The 21,043-nt window shown below is 40.5% G+C and overlaps 1 protein-coding gene across 3 annotated transcripts; it reads left to right on the top strand.

Moving 5' to 3' along the window:
* The first annotated feature begins 291 nt into the window (after window positions 1-291).
* On the top strand, window positions 292-20,656 carry nab1b (NGFI-A binding protein 1b (EGR1 binding protein 1)). 3 transcript variants are annotated; one of them, XM_080297994.1, is made up of 9 exons: window positions 292-469; window positions 761-860; window positions 8,924-9,726; window positions 9,815-9,948; window positions 10,222-10,273; window positions 12,306-12,425; window positions 15,066-15,237; window positions 19,974-20,126; window positions 20,350-20,656. In XM_080297994.1, the coding sequence occupies exons 3-9, from the start codon at window positions 8,926-8,928 to the stop codon at window positions 20,424-20,426; spliced, it is 1,509 nt and encodes a 502-aa protein (XP_080154120.1). In that variant the 5' UTR covers window positions 292-469; window positions 761-860; window positions 8,924-8,925; the 3' UTR covers window positions 20,427-20,656. The 3 variants fall into 3 exon arrangements, with proteins under 3 accessions (XP_080154120.1, XP_026014829.1, XP_080154121.1); XM_026159044.2 differs by having other exon boundaries at window positions 310-860; XM_080297995.1 differs by lacking the exons at window positions 292-469; window positions 761-860 and having other exon boundaries at window positions 8,783-9,726.
* Window positions 20,657-21,043: the final 387 nt, after the last annotated feature.

Raw genomic sequence — 21,043 nt, 5'->3', positions numbered from 1 at the left:
AATCTGAAGAGAACACGTTAGTGCTTCTTCTTCTTCTTCTTCTTCTTTCTTTTTTAGGGCTCACAACAGCTTCTCCTGTCATCGTTTATAACTCACAGAGCCATTAATCATAAAACATCCAACATTTTTGCAGCTCTTATTTAAACGTGTTCTTTCTTTCTTTTCTTTTCCCGCCCACTTTTCCTCCATTCAGAAGTGCGCCCGCACCTTCACCCAGTACCTTGTGTTTTATTTTTTTATTTTTTTTTTGCGTAAACGCAGGCGGAAGCGCAGGATCGCACTACCACGTCTGACTTGACGGTGCGGAAGGGGGAGTGGAGAGACGCTGGGAGAGGACTCAAACACTCACTCACATACACTCACACACACACACACGCATTCATCATCCTCGCACATACACACACACTCACACACACTCACTCACACACACTTTGGAGGAGGAAGAAGACGCACCGAAAGACGCACGAAGGTCAGCGGCTTTTTTACTCATATTCTGCGGTTTTTTCCCCTCCTTTCTCTTAACGGCAGTCGAGAGAGAAAAGTTTCCAGAAACAGAGAGGAGAGGAGAGTGGCTCGGTCTGAGCACGCAAACACAAGCAGGCGCGCTTCTTTTTGTCTGTGTGCGCCTTGGAGATAATTCGTGTCTTTATTCGTCTTTTGAATTTAGATTTTTTTTTCCTCTCTTTTGAATTTTACGCACTTCGCTGCTGCTGCGGGACCTCTCCTTTGCGGGTTTCTTTGTGCGCAAATTGACACTCAGGAGTGGTAGTGTGAAAAGAAGAAGAAGGAGGAGGAGAAGGAGAAAAGGGAAGACGAGGAACCGGACCAGGGCGGACCAGAGGGGGGCAAAAACTCACCAGGTAGGCTCAATTAAAGACGGTGACCGTGCATGTAACCTGCTGCTGCTAATAATAATAATAATAATAATAATGGTGATTGGAAATGTTTTGCAAAGACACATTTTATGATTTTTATTTTTTATTTTCTTGGAAATGCTTGCAGACATTACTGCATGTGCTTTAAAGTCAGCTTAAAAATTCTATGAGGGGACGTAAAAACAGCTCTAAAGTCATTTTTACGCGCTGTAGCAAAACTATCCGCCTGTGTTATAGCACTGTAGGGATAATAATATCCACATGAGCGGGAGGTAAACACAAACCAAAGCGCTAGTCCATTAGAAACCGTTTATTTATTTTTTTAAAAACGGGATGGGAATGCCTCTAAATAAACATTTATATCCAAATTTCTAGCATCCTATGCAGGGTGGGTTGGTTTGCGGAGAGTGTCACGAGAGTGTCAACGGACAAGTTGCTACAGGAATATTTGAGGAAAGAGCGAGAGGATCTCCGATGTATTGTGCGTCATTTTGTGCCGTTTTTAGCTGCTTCATCACTGGAGCGAATGCCGGGTTTGAGTGGCTCTTTTTTCACAAAGGGTTGGAGTAACATCCCAGACAGTCTGGCAGATGAGCTGATGGTTTCCAGGCCGCTCGGGTGATGATATCAAACAGTAGTTCTGGGAATTTCCTCCTGAATCACAGTGAAATCAAAGGATTTCTCAGCTCGCTGAGGGAGGACTGCTGCTTCTGCGTGGCACTTCACCTGGAAATCCACTCATCATGAATGCGTGTACATGTGTTTTGTGTGTGTGTGCCATTGTGGCAGCGCACGCCTCGTTTCTCCAGGTGAAAAGATCCAACTGGCAAAACTCGCTTTTGTGGAGCAGGACTTCACTTAAGATTCTGCCATTCACACACACGCATTCATCATCCTCGCGCACACAAACGCACACACACACACGCCTGCTGTGATGAAACTAGAGTAAGATGGCTGGGAGTGTTTGTGCAGATGGTTGAAAGAATTGACAACAAGTGGAACTGAAGCGGAGTGAATGAATTCAGTGTTTCTATTTGTAGGCACACAGCAGTGTAGAGGGACAGATAACCTTCTGCTGCTGAAAACACTTATTGAACAAGAAAACTCCTCTAATCATTTCATTGTTAGTTCATCTGGTGGTTATTCTCTTTTTTCTGAAAGGAGGCACGCTTCGTATTCATTTTACTATCTTACATCACCGAGAAAACCCCAAAGAAATCATCCTATACTGTTCAACTTTTACAGCTTTTGCTGCATTTAAGTCACAGCAGCTTAATGCCAAGGAACAGATGAGTAAAACACCTGAGTATATGATGATCTAGCAGGGTTGGGTCTTTTCACAGTCAATTTTATTTGTTTTTTGCCACTTTTTCCAACCTATCAGTCTAACAATAAAGCATCTGTGGGGCTAAGATGGTGGTAAATACCCATCTTAGGTTGGCGAGTGCCTCCTGAGCATCTGAAGGAGGATGAGTGGTTTTATCATTAATGCTAAAATGATAGGAGAGGCGTTCGTGTTCATCAGAAAATGAAACTTAATTTATATGTTAGTTATGTGGGGTGTGCAACATGCTTAACAGTGGACCTGAAAAATAATAACAATAATGAGTTTATCCTCAAATATTCCATTTCCTAAACCAACATTTAGAGAAAAAAAGCATGTGTATGTGGGGGTTAATGGGGTCAATTCTAAAGGCTCAAAATGTGGGTTCATTCTATCCCAGAAACATAATGATCATATCAGAAATACATAGACATGCAAATAGAGGCTATTTTCAGAAGTAAGTGAGCCCATGACCTTTACTCAACAAAATGACCTCAACACATGAGAGCAGCTCAGCCTATATGCTTGTGAAGTAAATTATTTTAAATGCAAAAAAGGGGGGAACCCATGGGAACAAATGAGTGTGGCGTGTTGCAAAAATAATGCAAGCCTGGACAACGTTTATTTAGTAAAGCCCTGAAAACTCGAGACAGCCCTTAATAAATCTGATGTTGCTAGCCATTTCTGGGTAAAAACGCTCCTTCAGGAGGAATCCCTTAGGTTTCTCCCTGGGTTGGGAATCGCATCTGTAACCGGAAGGTCGCCGGTTCGATCCCTGGGCTCTCTGTCCTGGTCGTTGTGTCCCTGGGCAAGACACTTTACCCTACTTGCCTACTGGTGTTGGCCAGAGGGGCCGATGGCGCGATATGGCAGCCTCGCTTCTGTCAGTCTGCCCCAGGGCAGCTGTGGCTACAACTGTAGCTGCCTCCACCAGTGTGTGAATGTGAGAGTGAATGAATAATGGCATTGTAAAGCGCTTTGGGTGCCTTGAAAAGCGCTATATAAATCCAATCCATTATTATTATTATTATTGTTAAAAGGGAGTTTTTCCTCCCCACTGTCGCCAAGTGCTTGCTCATAGGGAGTTGTCCGATTCTTGGAGTTTCTCTCCGTTATTGTAGGGTCTTTACAATACAATGGTGTGATTTGGCTTTAAAATTGACTTGAACTGAAATTAACAAACACTGGAACATTCAGAGTTAAATGAGCAGTGTGGCTTTTTTAACCGGGCGTACATTCGAGTTTAACGTCGTTGCATGCAAACAAACACAGAAAGCTAAATACCAGCAATGTTTTCAGGGTTAGGGTTTTTTTGTTCTACCTGGTGGGTGGCTACAGAGGTATGGTTAGGCTAATATAAGCACAGATAGATGTAGGACAAGGGTCAAATTGGTAAATTCCCAGTTCATAGCCTAGAGCATGTCTGAGATTATCCATTTGCAACTGGAGGGTCATCATTAATGAGTTGCTGCATGGTTTCAGGTTAATCAATTTGAAAAAATCTTGAACAGAACAGAGATGCCGACATTTACTAAAAAACACATGAATAAACTGGTACATGTATCAGCAAATCACATGCGGACAGCGGGATGTTGCTACAGTGCTTCTTCTGGCCTAATGCCTGATTGGTTGGTCACAGTCACATGGTGAGAATTTGCTCCTCAGAAAACTTTGCTTTAGGCCAAGTGGGCAGTGCTACACAACTGTAACCACATTACAGTTACTAATCAAACAGTTATGGTAAGTTCCTCAGTTATCTGCATGAGAGGCAGATAGAAAAAAAGGTGTCGAGCATGCCGTTTTCCCTAGACGAACTCCCGAACCAAGCAGCCAGAGCTGTATTTTCAAAAGTACGGCACGCAGCATCGTAGCCGCCCTTTTCTGCTTGTACCTCCTTCATTCGTAGAATCACTAAAGTGCTCTTTGGGCTGGTTTTCGGCTTTGTGTTCAGGATCAGGATGTAAGCTAGTTTAGGCTAGTTAACCGATGGCACATTTCCAAATAAGACATAAAAGAAGACACAAAATCAGCAACTGGGAATGAATAACTTCAGAGACTAGTCTACGATTAAGGTTGGGTTTTGTTTTGGGGAAAGAAATTGGATGTTGTTACCTTTCAGTCAAAGAGGATTTTCTGTTTTCCAGAAAGGCAAATATTTCATAAAAGAGGTGAAGGCTCACTGAACACTATCCCTAGATGGGTGACCTGGGTGACCTGGTAGATGTTACAAGATAAAAATGGAAAGTAATGTGTAAAACCAAACTCTTTTGTTTGTTTTTTTTTAAGTAGTGCCCATCGGACAGTCTGCCAACTTGTTTCTGGGAGCAGCGGGCAGTTTTTTCAGGGTTTCTATTCAAGATCCGGGCTAGGATTCCCAATCTATTAAGGCTTTTTAAAGAAGCTAATAATAACCTGATAGTAGGATGATTTTGAGACTGAGTTTGTGCTCACAGACTGTTCACCTGTTTGCAGCCAAATCCAGTTTTAATAGAACTCAGAATACAGGCGGAAACCAGAAAACTTCCAGAAGCAAAAATCCCTCGCCTACAGATTCACACACAGACGAGCAAAAGCTCTGAAGCGTCTGCAGGTTCAGAGTTGAATGAGCCAAATTACTCTAAAAATCTCAGGTTTTTATTGCACCTTTTCTCAGAGTACTAAATAATAACATTTCAAGAAAGAAAAAAACATCCTTATTCCAAGAATTAAATCAAATGTTGTGTGCAAGCTGCCAAATCAGGATGTTTTGAATCATAAATGAACCAAATCATTAAGATCAGTCATTTTTGCTGTTTTCATAAGATAAGAAGCTTGTGTAAGCGCTAAAACAAAAGCTCAAGAGTTCTTTGTGAACTCGAGCTTCATTTAGTTTCAGTTTTTGTCACATTTTGTTCACATTGAGCTTAAATAAACAAACCTTTTGTCATTGAAAGACTGGAAACAGTCACGTTTTCATGTGAAATTTTACTCTTGCTTTGACACAGTGATTGTTTTTTGCCGCGTCATTACTTTCTGTTAAAGCCGCCGTAGTTGTAAGGAAAGGCTAACGTAAACTCTTGAGGTGACATAAATGGAAAGCGAGCGCACTGAGAAGTTGTGCTCAGGAAACAACAAGCCTTTCTCGAGTTTCACATCACACGTTATATCCACATTTTTTAAAAGTTTTATAGTGAATGTGATGCAGACCTGTGAACTTAAATTACCTGTTATTACCGCCCGTAATCGTTCCTCCTTTTCCAACCGTCACTCCAGGAAAGACTATTTTTATTTTTTGGTTAAATGGAGAGATTTCTACAATCAGAAAGCACGTTGACCTGTTTGCAGCTGGAAGAAACAAGAAAAAAAGGAGGCATCTTTCCTCTAGTCTAGACATGTTTACAGGTTTGCTGAGGGACACTGTTATTATTCAGTTGGTCATTTGTGTAGATGCTACAAAAGTTGTTATTCTAAACAGAATTTGTGAGTTTAAGATAAGGACGTGGAGTGGAAGTTTCAAAAGTTGTCTGATTCCGTTTTTAAAAAAATTATTATTTTTTTCCATTTATTGGGTTGTTTGCCTAAAACTCGTTTTTATAGAAGGAAACTGAGTTAGAGGAGCTCTTCTGGAGGTCACCTTGAGTGCCAGTGATCTCTGATATCTGTGTAGACTGAATAAATCCACGTATTTTAAAGAGGATGGTTTCAGTTTTCTGTCTTAGGCAGCTTTTGTCTTTCTCCCTGCTCACTCGACGCCTGCCTGCCTGGCTCCCTGGGCTGAGGCTCTCAGAGCCTATTCTGGGCGAGGCGAGCCCACCACCTACACATCCTGCAGGGGTGGAGAGAGGCATGTGGTCCTCCCAGTAACCCAGGCTCGCTGACTGCCACTCCTCTGTTAGCTGTAGGCCTCCGCAGAGCCTCACATGCACACAGGGAGAGTCGAAAAACAAGCCAGTTTCTGAGCTTCTCTCCTGTTTTCTCTGAGTTTGAGATGGCAAGTGACGAGATTCAATCATTTCTTTAAAATTAAAGGCCAAGCGAGCGTTGTCCTCAAAGGACGGCGAGTGGGCCCGCAGAAGACGTTTATTCACAGGGATTCACAGATGTTTGTAGACCCACATTTAGAGCTAAAGCAGCAATTTAAAAATGACATTTTTTGTACATTTTATTACTGTAATAACAAGTTTGAGAACAGAGTTTGCAAAGTGCTTTGGCAGGCGAGCTCAGAGGGCAAATTAGAATAGAAAAAACAACTAAAGTTAAGAAAAAGTTGTTTTTTTTAAAATAAAAACTACAAAACAAGAACTTAAAATGTCTGTAATAAATAACAATAAAAGATTAAAATAACAGTAAAATTAAAAAGACAGTAAACTGACAGTAAAATAACAACGTCACTTAAACAGCCCTGTAAAAATGTGTTGTGCACACAACTGTGTAAGTGTTATAATTCCTGTTTTCCCAGTTTTTAAAGCTATATCCATGTGATTTATAGCTTTCAGACGGAGAAAACAAACCACTGTTGTGTGTATACATGTGTATACACAAGAAAGCAAAGGGCATGACAGGATTGTAATTGTTGACAGGATTGTAATTGCAATAAATAATGCAATGCAATAAGTACTTTGTTGCAACGTATATATTTCTTGTACCTTCTCAGTGCAGATATTGTATGCTGGATGGGCAGGTTGTAGCAACCTACCTGTGATGTGTCTGATTTATTAGTATGCTAGACCATATCCAGGTATGATCACCAACATGTGCACCGTGTTTTCTCCACACTCATTTGATCAAGTTCAAATTTCCTCCACGCACTGGAGTTAAATCTTACACGTGTTCCAGTAAAGATTTCCATCTATCTACATGTGTTGTATGAATGCTACATACAAGAGTTATCTGCTCGTGCATTGGTCTGTAGATTCAAGTCTCCACTTTGGAGCAGGAGAAGGACTCACCGGAGGATCAGAGGCTGAAAACAGCCAACATTTCAGTGTGATGTCTCCCTGAATTTTAATTGTAAACCACACAGGGATCGAATATAGAGAAGCCAGGATTGGGTTGATGCAGTGCTATCAACTAAAAGCAATAATAATGTTCATTCAAGCAAAATATGGCACAGAAGCTCAAGGATATTTGGAAAAAAAACACTAAATGAGCTGCCTACGCACCCGCATCTGCTGTTAATTATGATTTTACCTTGTTTTTTGATTGTGTTTTGGATGTTTAGTAAGTAAATTTCAGTTGTAGGTTTTAGTAGTTTTACTGGACTACTGTTGTTCATAATTATTATTTCACTTCATTTCTGCCCTTTTCTTTGGTTTTAACGTTTACTTCTTTATTTGAGACACTTGGATCGACGTAGGTTAGTTAAAGCAGGGCAAAGCGAAAGCTGTTTGTGGTTTCTGGCGGAAAAGTGGAGGCAGATTTCACCTATCCACGCACCTGTGGACTCCTGATAAACAGGAACCCTGCACATGCCAAGGATAACAAGTGCAGTCCAAATATAATTCCTGTGCATTGTTCTTAGAAATGTGTCTCCATGTCGGCTCACAGCAGCTAATTCAGATGAGCAATGGAGCCTCCAGTGAAAACAGTAAAAACAGCATATTTATTTTTACATTTCTTTTTTTCATCTTCACATTCTTCAGCTGTGAAGATTCAAGTGAAAAACTTGACTTGACCGTTTTTTGTCTCCAAGGTCAAAAGTCCTCATGCTCTCTTTTCAGTTTTAGTGTCTGCTCATTGAGAGAAATTCACATGTTCCTGCTTTGTTGAGATTGACTGCTGATGATCTTAACAAAGCACTGAGTTAGTGTCATGTGAGCGCACCATTTTTTCCCCCTTTCTGTTTTCTCCTTAAAGGGCAAATTGGTGTTTCTCACCATTTGGCACTCAGCAGGAGGATTTCAGTCAGAACGTGACTGATTTGACATTTCTACATCTGAAGCATTTCAACGACTCGATCTTAGAGAACTACCACAATCTGTTATTGTTATCTTATGGAAGATTAAGATTAAGGAAGATTGTTTCCTGGTACGGAAGTCTAAAATTGCCAAAAGTAAAAATAAATGGGGGGATTGTATTTCAGTGGTTATTTACAGTTTTCAACAACAATTGGAGAATGCTTTTAAAAAATTAAACAAACAAATAAAGCAGAAAAAACACAAATTATTGACTGTAAAATTGCAGGGTGTAGCTTTAGCTTATTATACCCACACATTTTACAGAGTATAATCTAAATGGTGGCACTTTTATAACTAAATTTCACCAGAAACAAAAAAGAAAGAAAATATTAATTTGTATTAATGCCTCTGTTTATATATTATTTTTCACTATTTGTTTTTCTATTGTTTTTTATTTATTTCTTTTTATTTATTTCTTTTTAATTTTGACAGTGTCAGTCCTCCGTACAACTGAACCAATTAGTAATAATATGTAAATAATACAGTATAAAAATCATCACAAATAACATATTTAATTGCTGATATTTATTTATTATTATTTGGATCAATGCCTCAATCGTTATTAGTTTTGCAATATTTATGTGGCACCTTCAATTTGGAGGTGGGGGGGTGGATTTGGCACTTTTGGCCCTCCACACATTCATCTTCCCACTATATTAATAGGTTATAATAACTGTTCATCCAATCGTGGTATTTTTTTTTTTTCAGATCAATATCTCATGTGTGACTGTTTGTTAGCTTAGCTTAGTGCCTGAGTGACCTTTGGCCTTCTGTTTGTCGTCTCTTAGGTATGGCAGCGGTGTTGCCGAGAACCCTGGGTGAGCTGCAGCTCTACAGGATCCTGCAGCGGGCAAACTTGCTCTACTACTACGAGGCCTTCATCCAGCAGGGCGGTGACGACGTGCAGCAGCTCTGCGAGGCCGGCGAGGAGGAGTTCTTGGAGATCATGGCCCTCGTCGGCATGGCCAGCAAGCCGCTGCACGTGCGCCGCCTGCAGAAGGCACTGCGAGACTGGGTCACCAACCCCGCCATCTTTAACCAGCCCCTCACCTCGCTGCCCGTGTGCAGCATCCCCGTGTACAAACTGCCCGAGGGCTCACCCACGCTGCTCAGCGCTCAGGACCGCGCCAGTACCGCCAGCGTCAAGATGCCCAAAGCCATCGCCGCCGCCTGCTCTGACCCGGGGAAGCTGGACGTGGCAAGGGACAAAGTGTCGGCCGGATCACCACTGCAGGGCAGCAGCGAGGTGAGGTTCTGGTCGGGCCACAGCAATGATAGCGAGCACAGCCTGTCTCCGTCAGACCTCGGCTCCCCATCTTCGCCCAGAGAGGCTTTAGAAGCTCTGGACGCAGCCGCTGTCCAGTCGGTCATGGAGTGTGTGGACAGAATGGCGCCTGGCCTCCCAAAGGCGGACCTGGCTGAGGTAAAAGAGCAGCTGAAGAACAACAAGAAGCTAGGAAAGATGATCGGACACATCTTTGAAATGAGCGATGATGATCCGCGAAGGGAGGAGGAGATCCGGAAGTACAGCGCCATCTATGGACGCTTTGACTCCAAGAGGAGGGACGGCAAGCACCTGACGCTTCACGAAGTGGGTGAATGCATATTTTTCTGGTTAATGTTGTCCTGTGGGGGTCTTCCTGTGTAACCTGATTTATCTGTACATGTGTGTCCCACAGCTGACGGTGAACGAAGCGGCGGCACAGCTCTGCATGAGGGACATGGCTCTGTTGACACGCCGCGACGAGCTGTTCGGACTCGCCCGGCAGATTTCCAGGGAGGTCACCTACAAATACACCTACCGCACCAGCAAGTAAGAGCCCCTTTTCCTTACTGAAGCCGACTTCAGATTTAAGTTGTTTGGTTTTAAAGCTAAAATGAGCCGACAGTGTTTGGACTACACATGTGACCATCTGTCTAAGCCCATCATGAATCACGTGTTCACATTTCTTAGCGTTTGTGATGCTTTCATTTTTAAAAAGCTTTCCCCAGGTAAATTGTCAGCTCAGCGAATTCTCGGCATAAAAACTGGATGTCAGTGGTTGCAATGGAACTGACATGTGTGCATTATGACTTTTCTCTGCAGGTCTCGCTGTGGAGACCGAGACGAGCCGTCACCTAAAAGAATTAAAACAGAGGTATGGTCAGATTTTTTTCAATTTGCGTCTTGATTTCAACATTTGTCAAATATTTTTGGGCTTTACTGAGATGTCTCTATTTCCTTTAAACTATCAAGAGACTGTCCTAACTCTGGAGTGTTCCTCCAAGCTAAAAAAGCTTCTCAGACTCTCCATGGTGTTCATTAGTTTTCCTTGTTCGATTTTAAAATTTACTGATATCCAAAAATCACTATCTGACATGATTTTAATATTTAAAAGGTGCTTCATACTGTAATTTAAACACCCTAAAATATTACAGAAGAACCAGAAAGAACCTCAGCTATCACATAATCCAATATTAGTAGCACTTGGCGACTGTGGGGAGGAAGAACCACCCTTTAACAGGAAGAGGCAATGAGAAATTCAGGAAAGATCTATTTTTTTTGTTGGAATAAAAGGTTTTAACTTGTTTTGTCCTAACTGATTGCAACCTGAATAGCTTCTGAACAGTTTCTGGACCCCTCAGGGGTTGTCTTCTACCAAACAGTCATTTTAAAATGAGAAAGTAATCCCTACGAAATGTTTCCTATTCATTAAGTTCACCAGTTTATTTGAAAACATGATGACCGGAACTGCCTTGCTGGCTAATTTTCAGTATTTACAATGTGTGAAATGTAAAGATGTGGCCAGCTGGAGCTCCTCTGCAAGACTTTTTCAGGAACATTAAGGGCGAATCAGCATCACCATTGAATAGAGTACAAAGGACTCTCAGTGCTCCTCTCCTGACACAGTTGACTGAGAGAGTTGTCTTTGAATAGCTCCTCTCAGCGTGTAGACCTCTGATCGAAAACATGTGGCGGACGCACACTCGGCTGGGACCTCGGAGCTGCAGATAAGCCGACACCTGCTCACAAAAACTACTCTGAGCTCTTAAAGATGGGGGAATTTCTGCAGAAATCCACAGTGAGAAAAAATTCCCCCGAGTCTGTTAATAAACAAATCAAAGGAATTTGTATTGTGTAAGCTTTGATAAACCCAATAACCAAAATAAGTAGCAAGAAATAGCAGCAATACTAGTTCTTCTTTTAAATAAATAAGCTTTATTAGTGTGTTATTAATTAGTTTTTAAATTGTAACGTGAAAGAAAATAGTTGCAATTATTTATATGTTGACAAAATAAGTTCAAACTAATTAATAACAGAGTAAAACGCTTCTTAGCGACTTTATTCATTTTAATAAAATCTGCCTCCAGAAATGATATTTCTTATTTTAATTGTTTAATTGTTCTTTTCTATTAAAATGTTCTCTATATTGCCTGGAGTTTTCATTAATATTATCATTTTTAAAACCAGAACAAGCCTTGAACAGCGTCAGTGTATTTTGTGCAAATTTAACCTCTAAAAATTCTTATAAATTTGTCTTTGACCTGCTGCTCTGTTGCTCTGCTGTATACAGTTTCATGTGCTCAGTGAAGGGTGAAACATAAAACTAACCGTTAAATGTTATTTAAAAAATATCAGCCACAAATTGGATGTCAGTTCAAAAAAACACCTTCGTGCTTTGAAAATATTCCCCTAAGGTAGCTTTGCATGAATCACAGTTTAAAATAATCCATCTTTATATCATACTGAGCCTCGTTGATTTAGCTCCTCCCCCTTCAAGCCAACTTTCTTTTGATTGGCTACCACTCCCAAACAGAAGATTTAAAAAGCAGGTGGGTGGAGCATATAAGGAATTCCCTCTTACTGACATCATAAAAACCCATGAGTAGAAAAAACTGTTTGTGTGTTTGGAGCAGCTTTTAAAGAGTTCGGCTCATGGGGATTACCTGCACATACACTGACCTCATTATACTTTACCTGTGTGACTGACACTTCACCAAGATGTTAGCTGTCAGTTGCAGGGTTGAGATTTGTAGTTTCATACTAAAACACCATATTTTCTTGACTACTGAGAGAAACTCAATTTCTTCTTGGCTCTGAGAACCAACCAGAACCTTCAAATGAATCTTAAAGAAACAATAAAATGGAAACCCAAAACATGTATACGTGTTTGTCTGTCACACCAACAGGAGAACTTCTTCGACATCCAGGAGGCGCTGCAGGCCATCCACATGCGACAGGAGATGCTGAGGGAGCAACTGGCGTGCGCCAAGTCGAAAGGAGAGGAAACCGTTGGACGAAATCTGCAGGTAGCCATAACAAACACTTGCCATCTCAATTCCAGAGAAGCAGCTGTTATTTTGAAGCCTAAAGAGTTTATAAAAAAGTGGCTAAATCTACTGCAGTGGTGATCATTCAAAAAGGCTGTTTCCTAAGAGCAGACGTCAGCACTTTGTATTTCTTTTCCTCATCTGGATGTCTTTTGAGGTTGATCGCCCAGAGTTGTCTTATTGGAACGACTGTCGTTCCTCACCATGTCGCCAGATGTTTGAGGCAGTCCTAGTTAGACTCTTCACTGGTTTCCACGCCGCTGCTGCTGCTGTTCATAATTAGAGCCGGAGTGTAGGAGGACAGCTTTATGATCACTCATTAGCCAGAAAACATTTCAGCGCCTGCTCCCTATGTGAACACATGTGGCCTAACGTATATGTACTCCAGCTGATCACTCAGTGTTTGTTACACCCGTCACGCTGATGTGATTTCCACAAACAGCATTCAGGAGAAGAAGAGATTTCACGGTTGTGTTCGCACGGCAGGCCTCTCTGAACTGCTGCTTGTCTCTCCGTGCATGGACGTGTCCTGCAGTAATTTAAAGTGACAGAGATGTGCCGACTGACAGCAACCACGCTGCGCTGTTGTTTGTCAGACTTCACTTCGCTGAAGCTCATTTAAGGAGGTCATTTTCCTGCTTTCAAGCTCTTTCCCCGGGTTGGTTTAACGCACCCAAGAGGCAGATGCAGGGGGCAAAAGTTCACCCTCAGTCAGGTCACTCGGATTTAGGTCAAACCTCAAAGCAGTTCAGATATATCGCACATGCCGTTTACCTTACAGGTCTGAACCCTCACACGGGTGGATGACAGGATTAAAAAAGGATCTAGAAATCTTCATCGTGCTTCATAGTCATCCTCTAGGTATTATCTATTATAAATGAAGCAAAAAAAACCTCAGAAAGCGTTTTCTCTCTTTTCTACTTAACCTGCATGTTAAATAAGTACAATATCAGAAACTAGAAGGTAATAACTTTGAAATTAAGACACTGCATTTATCAAAAAGAATAAAATTCAGCAAAAATCGGTGGATTTTAAAGGATTTATTCATATGTATCAATTAATCTGTGTATGAAGGTAAAACTGGTTTAACCTCAGATGCTTCTTCGTGCTCTCACAGCTTGTTTAGCAATTATATGCAGAGGTGTAGCTAAAGAGGGGGAGCTGGGGTGGCCTTGGTGCCCACCTATAATTATACCAGAGCAACCATGTGTGGAAGTTACAGCGATTGTAGGTGTTGATTCTCTTTTTAAGGAAAATCTGTGTTGTCCTCCTTACAAAATATTACAAATGTCAAGTCACATAATAATATGCAATGAAAGCAAATTTGAAACAACAACAAAAAAAAAGTTTTTTAAGTTGAGAAGAATAAATGAGTTCGTTTTGCCTGTCGTTCGCGACTCCCTATGTGTGAGATGTTTTCTTAACTTCTACCACTCAGTAAACTAAAACACTGGGTTAGCTCGCCGTTAAATCTCATGCTTCAGGCGAGCCGCTATATTGTTAGAGGGCAGCGATGTCTCCTGATGCACATTTATGAAGGCAGTAAGTTTATCCACGACTAAATAGTTTTAACTGGTTTGTTTTTTATTTCCCACGGAGCCTCCCCACCTCCACCGACTGGTTTTTGTGCCTGGAGAAAATCCTGGAAACGCCCGTGTGTGTGACCATGACCTTTTCCCCAACGGTCTGAGTGTCACTGTATTTACTTGAGTCATTATTTCTGTAGTTGGTATTAGCAATAACTGAAGGTCAAATTTATAGTGAAAAATTCCTGCCATTATGCGTTAACTCCTACTTTAATGAAGATTTAAACTTAAACTGATACTTTGATTATATTTTAAAATGTAAAAAGGCTAATTATGTTTAATTATGAAAGGTCTAAAATTTAAGAATGAGGCCCAAATCTATTGGATTTAACACTGTTTCTTTTTTGTTTTAGAGATTACTTGTAATCCTAATCCAACAGTTACAAGTAATTTGCACTTAAAATGTCCTTTATTTCTTAAAGGTGCATTGAATTCCTCTTTTGTTTATTTTATAACATTGGAACAAAGTCCACATTGTGGTTGGTACTTGATTAAAAGTTTCTTTGAAGATTTTTAAACCAAGAACTGGATTTAAATTTTTTTGTTCTCACGTTCAAGGTCGTCTTTACGTGCACCTCTGGACCGTACTAGTTTGTATTTTTACCTGTTAAAGACCAGTAAAGCTCAGAATCCACTTTTTTATCTACCTATAATGTCTCAGCAGATCCATTTATCACAGTCTTACTGAGAGTCCACAGATGAAAGTCACATCTTCATATGAAAGCTTGTATTTTCTAACATCTAGCACAGGGGTCTCCAACTTCAATCCTCGATTGCTACTGTCCTGCAGCTTTTAGATGCATCCTTGTTCCAACACACCTGAATCACATGAATAGCTTGTTACCAGGCCTTTGCCAAACTTGATGGCATGCTGAAGAGGTAATTCCACCATCTGATTCAACTGTGTTGGAGTAAGGACAGTAGTAGAACAGTAGCTCTCGAGGACTGGAGTTGGAGACCCCTGATCGAGAGACTGCAGAAGATATTTTTACCCACAGTTCATATCTGACTGCTCTTTGTTTGTGTCCACCAGATGCAATTGGAGCGTCTGCTGGCGAGGCAGATGGAGATCCTGCAGGATGCCGCTGTCCAGGAACGACTCCAGGCTCTGGACTGGAGGATCCCCCCCGCCGCCTTAAAGTACCTCAACAATGCACAGAACACCAACGGAAACGCAGCCGTTGACGCCAGCAGAGACAGCCAAGGTAGGGCGGCCGTTAACAGAGGCGTGTTTCACCCCCACTGTTAGATATGTACTATTACAAAAACATAAGGAATGAATTCAAATGTGACATGGAAATGAGGCTACATTTTAAAAAGGGATGAAGATAAAAACCACCCACGGCCCTCATGAAATCCCGCCGTCTTTGATGCTTATCAGCGGAAACCTGAACTTATCAAAACATTTCTGGTCGCAACAGGCACACCTCCTCAGTAAGAGGTCATACTTGTCAGTACAGCCGATAACAACACAATTAAAATTACACAACAAAGGAATTTAAAAAGGTGGAGTCTTTTAAAATTTTTATGATGCCTCGCTTTGGTTTGTGCAAGGAGAAAATACTTTTGACTCCAAACCAGTCAATCCAACGTTTAAGGTGTGATCATAAAGTTAAAGGACTCTGGCATTTAAATGTTTCTGTGAAGTTTACCAAACATTTCTCTTGAAGCATATTATTATCTAGTAATAAATCTCCCAGGACGTGCGAAAGACGATCCTGACTGAATAATGAGGTTAGATGCAACTCTGAAAGCAAACTGAAACTCAGGAATATTAAAAAAAAGAGCCCCAAACCGCTTCCAGTAAACCATAAATCTGTTTTTCTGTCACATATTAGCGGAAGAAAAGCTTTTTTTATGCAAAACTGCCCATGACGGCTTCAGCAAAAGCATAAATCTCCACTCTGTTGCAGTATTTTTAGCACCTTTTGCTAGTTGTTGTTGGTCTTAATCACAGTTGGAAGCAAAAGGAGTAAATCTCAGAGTAAGTAACTTTGACCTGATTGTTTTTACCCCTTGCCATTCACTGGAAATGTTCTTTTTTTTTTAAATCTATGGCTGCATCCACTAAAAGAAGATCCAGCCAAAAACAAACCTTTAATATAAAAACACCCAGAACTGATTTCCAGTAAATTAAAAACTCTATATTTGTTTGGCTTTTTCAAGTATTTTTAGTATCTTTTGTTGGTTGTGGCTGGCTCACTGGTGCCCCCTGTGTCTAATCAAGAGAAAACACCTAGTGTTTTTTTTTCCTTGCTTTTTTCCTTTGTAGCTTCCTTGGTAGTTTATATGTTTAGTGTATGATAATCTCCAATAAATGGAGACTATGCTGGGCATTTTTTCTGTCTATAAGCTAAAAAATATAATTTAATAATATACTAATAGTTTAATAACATGTTAAGTCACTCACATCTGTTTTCAGCAAAACATAAACCTCATATTTGTGTGGCGTGTTCGAGTCTTTTTAGATTCCTGCGCGATTGTTATAGTTGGCTCAATGTTGCCCCCTGTGTCCAGTTAAAAGAAAGCACCCAGCACGTCTTTCCTTGGTAATTTTAATATTTTCGTTTTGAAACATAACTGAACAAAAGTTGCCTGGCTAATTTTCAGATTTTTAAAACTGATAACAGTGTAGTGATTTAATATGTGATATTCAGGTTTTTGCTCTTATCGACTTTGCATGGATCAGCTGTTGTGTTTGTTGCAATCCAAGCACATGCTTACCCTAAGTTGCACCGGACCTCTGGTGGACAAACTGTGCAAAATCAACACTCAAAAAAATGGTTTAAGTGGGTTTCTGTCGTCTCGTCTTTTTATATTTTTAAAGTTTCTGGTCACATCACCAAATATATAATATAAATCAGTCCGTTTTTTTTGTTAAACATCTCAGGAGTTGAACCCGGCCGCTCTCAGTCATATGGCATGTGGTCATCCGCTCAACGCACTGAGCTAAACTGGCGCCCAGTCAGTTTTTTGTGATTAATGAGCAGAGATCAAAAAGCTTGAGTCTAGAAAAACATATCCCTTTTTTGGCTTGTCTAAGCATTATTAGCATCTTTTCTTGTTTTTGTTTTGTTTTAGTGACTCACTGCTGCCCCTTGTGTCCAGTCAAGAGAAAACACCCAGCTGGGGTTTTGTTTTTGAGCCAAATCTTTGCTCTTTGTTGGTCTTTAAGCTGAATAGAGGCCGACATTCTTGGAGTGCACCAAGTAATTTGCAGACATGCTTCATGTCATAAATGTCACAGGATGCGTGGATGGAAACAACACCTATAGGTGCTGATTTTCCACACCCGGCCGCCGTGGCAGCTGTCACCTTTTATTTTGTATTTTTTCTTCATCTCCATTTGCTCCCACTCCGATTTCTCAAACAGAGAGGTGGTGGGGGGGGGGGGGGGGGTGCATCATTATTCAGGATCTTACTTCTCCTCCGGGCCTCATCTCATTTTTATCCTTTTCCTCCCTCACCCACTCCCGACAGCTCATTATATCGCTGTTCCCACAAATCCCACAATGCACCTGTAATTATCACGCCCACACCTGTTTACCTCCAGCCAGTTGCCTGGAGGGGGGCGTCTCTATCTCTCTCTCGCTGTTTACTTCTCTCTCTCTCTCCTCCCCCTCTTCTTCTCTGCTCTCCTTTCTTATTTTCTTCTTCTTCCCCCCTTCTGTCATTTTTCTTCTCCTGCAGGTTTCCTTTTTATTCTCTCGTTCTCTGCCCCTTTATGTTTTATTCCACTGGGATAAAACCCTGAAATTTAACAACAAACTGCTCAGTAGAAGCACCTCTTCTTTTGCATTTTTTAAAATGAAAAACAATAAGAAATGTTGAGTGTTAATGCTGGGAATTTTAAACAGCGTGGATGCTGAGATAGTTTTTAAAAAGTTGGCTTTCAATAAAACAGTTGATTTATCTGTAGAGGCTTAAGGATTAAATCATGGGGTACATGCAGCGTCCATCCTGGCTTTCCATCATTTGAGATTTGACTGCAGCTCTTTTAATTTCATCATCTTCCTACACAATAATTTAATGGCACCCAGCTCCTTAAATTTCCATAAGAGCAATAGAGACTTGTATGGCCAATAAGGCAAGTCTGTTTCACCTAATTTGAAAAGAAGAAAGAAAATAACTGCAGCTTCTGACCGTTTGAGCTAAAACATCTGGATATTTTTAGATATTTTGCAGATTTTCTGGAAGGTTAGATGAAACATGGCATCCTTGCAAAGTCAGGCTAAAAGCAACACTTGGAGCAGCTGCTGGTCTGCGAAATATACTTTTTCTAGCAGAGCTAAAATAACCAAAACTAGGAAGTCTGTATGTCATGTCATGTTATAATAGCAGACCTCATTATAAGGGTATAATTAACCTCAGTCTACTGCATATTTATTTGGTAATCAAACAGTGATGTAATATTAATCAATTAGTTAATTTTAGTAAATGACTTTGTTAGAGTCACTGCATTACACTGTTTGTACAAACTCAGCATTGTACAAATAGTGTATAAAGTACATTTGGTTGCTTAACAAAGCTTTTATTGTGAAACATTTTCGGAAACATGCATTCATTTTCTTAACAGCTTATTTAATTTGGGGTCTCGTGATCAGGGGGTACAGCCGTCACAGGCCGAGAGGCGGACATCCTCAACATGCTGAAGAAATAAATGTCAGACTTACTTTTTTTTAAGAAACATGACAAAAAGAGAGAGAAATGACACATACAGAGAAGTGAGGAAGACAATCAGACAGGCAGAGATGGAGATTTATGATGATGAACATTTAATGATCCTGTCAGGTAGCTTACAGTTTACTCTAATGTACTGTGATTACATCAAACACCACTGTTTATAATGTCTCTGGATAAACTATTTAAACCTGAATATGTTAGTTGTAACAGCAAATGTATTATTTTACACACTATGTGTGACACCGCCTTAAAAATGAAAGTGAAAAGCTGCAGTGTCACTGTCCTCTAAGTTTATGCAGTGCCTTTTTTATACAGTCATCGGAGATTACACAGACAGTGTAAACACTTCATATGAAGTCCAGCTGAACAGGCTCAGACAGAAGTAAATCTTTACGACGCCTCGCTTACCTTCTTCTTATTAAAGCTCGTCTACCCTCCAAAGAAAAGAAAAGGACCTTTATATCTATTTCAGCTTAATTGAATAATTTTATCCCAAAAACAGAACTCTATCTCCTTTTTTGGAAAAAGTGCATGGAAACTTTAGAAAGCAGGAAATATATGAAAGGCCATATCTTTTAGTACAGCACATGTTGTGTGATTGAAAGCTGCACTATTAGCAAATAGCTACAAAAATGACAAAGTCATCTGGCTCTAATGTCACATTTCTTTGTATTGTGTGTAAAATTCATACCTTATACATGATAAAATATCAGCAAAACAATCCCAAGACAGGAGGCTAATGTGCATATAAACAACTAAATAACAGCTGCATTGGGCACGAGCAGTCGAATGTGGTAGAAAATACTGTCACAGCTTCCCCTCATCCACCCTTTTCTCCTCCGTCTTTGTTTCTTTTTTGTCTCTCAGGGGGAATAAAAGGCAAACATGAGGGATCAGCAGCTTAACACACACACAAACACACTCATTTTGTTGCCACTGGGAATATTGAACATGTAAAACAAAGCTGGTGTTACATCAAACATCTGGGCTGATGTTGACTTCTATCCCAGTGGATTTACTTTAGCTTAATCTCAGAGATAGTAGGTGAAATTTTCATTTTGTACTGGGCTGTTGCTTACTGAATATTTTTTATGTCACTATTGGTTGTTATTCCCTGAAATTCCTGGTGAAAATAGTGGCGAAGAGGGCAGTTATAAAAAACTGTTTAAGGTACTTTAAAGGTTCTTTAGCTCACTTTTCTTTGAGAAACTGATTGGGAAAGCTAACTGTTTTTGCCTTTATTTTTTACTTTTTCCAGATGAACGACCAATAAACTTGCGGGTGGTAAGTCAGAACATGCAGGAAGGCGACCTCCCACTGGGCAAGCAGCTAGCCAATGAACTGAAGCGCCATCACAACCACATCAACAGCAACAACAGCAACACAGATGAGACCAAAACACCAGCAATAGGTTAGTGATGGCGACTAACCTGAAATGATATTCATACAAAAAATGTAATGATTTTTCAAATGAGCAGGAAGTTAAAAGGCTGTGCCTTACTCAAAGACACTTTGGACAAGATTTAAGCTCATGGAAGGATACATACAACAAAAGTGTTTTACAGTAACCGCTCTGCAGGACTTGTTTGTTATTATGAAGCTCTTTGCTGATGACATTCTCCTTTTTCCTTCAGAAAATGGAACGTCACAGCGGGCGTCCACGAACGCAGAGAAGAAGACCATCAAGTCAGAGCCTGAAGACTCCACATAGTGCCTCCCGCCTCACCATTCGACCCCCCCCCCCCCCCCACTTCATTCTACTCACACTTGACAGTATGCAGTTACTATCCATCAATAGATACTAAGCAAGCACAGACACAGTAGAGCCTTAACAACCAATGTTGCCTCATGAATAGCATTTATTTTTCTTTGATTTAGTATGTTTGTTTCTTTGTTTTCAAAGGTATCTGCCAAAGCACCTAAAGAGCATTTTGAGAAGTTCTTCAGTGCTCTCTGGTCTTTGTCTGTTGATTAGTTGTACACATTAGATGTACCTGTAATTTAAGAGTAATCTGTTGCAGACATTTGTGTCCTCTTTACCTCTGCCTTGGTGTTGGTTTTCCTGCTTTTTTTGGACAGCCAGAGTGCAGGCTGTGATGCTGGGGCTGAATCTTAACTCACGCGTAGATTCAAAGATGGGGGAAAAAGCTAATTTCTGGAAAACTTTTGCCATGGTGCTGTAAGTTTAGCTTCTTGATAACACTTTATATTTCCCAAATCTGAAAGAGAATGTTATCAGATTTGGCATTTATTTATTAAATATTTAACAACCATGTTTTTGAAAACTTTCTATAGTCTAAATGAATTGGAAAAGACATTCGTGGTCCC

Source organism: Astatotilapia calliptera, chromosome 23 (genome assembly GCF_964374335.1).
Source record: "Astatotilapia calliptera chromosome 23, fAstCal68.1, whole genome shotgun sequence".
In the NCBI taxonomy this organism is placed as follows: domain Eukaryota; kingdom Metazoa; phylum Chordata; class Actinopteri; order Cichliformes; family Cichlidae; genus Astatotilapia; species Astatotilapia calliptera.
This window is presented reverse-complemented; position numbering and strand designations above follow the sequence as displayed.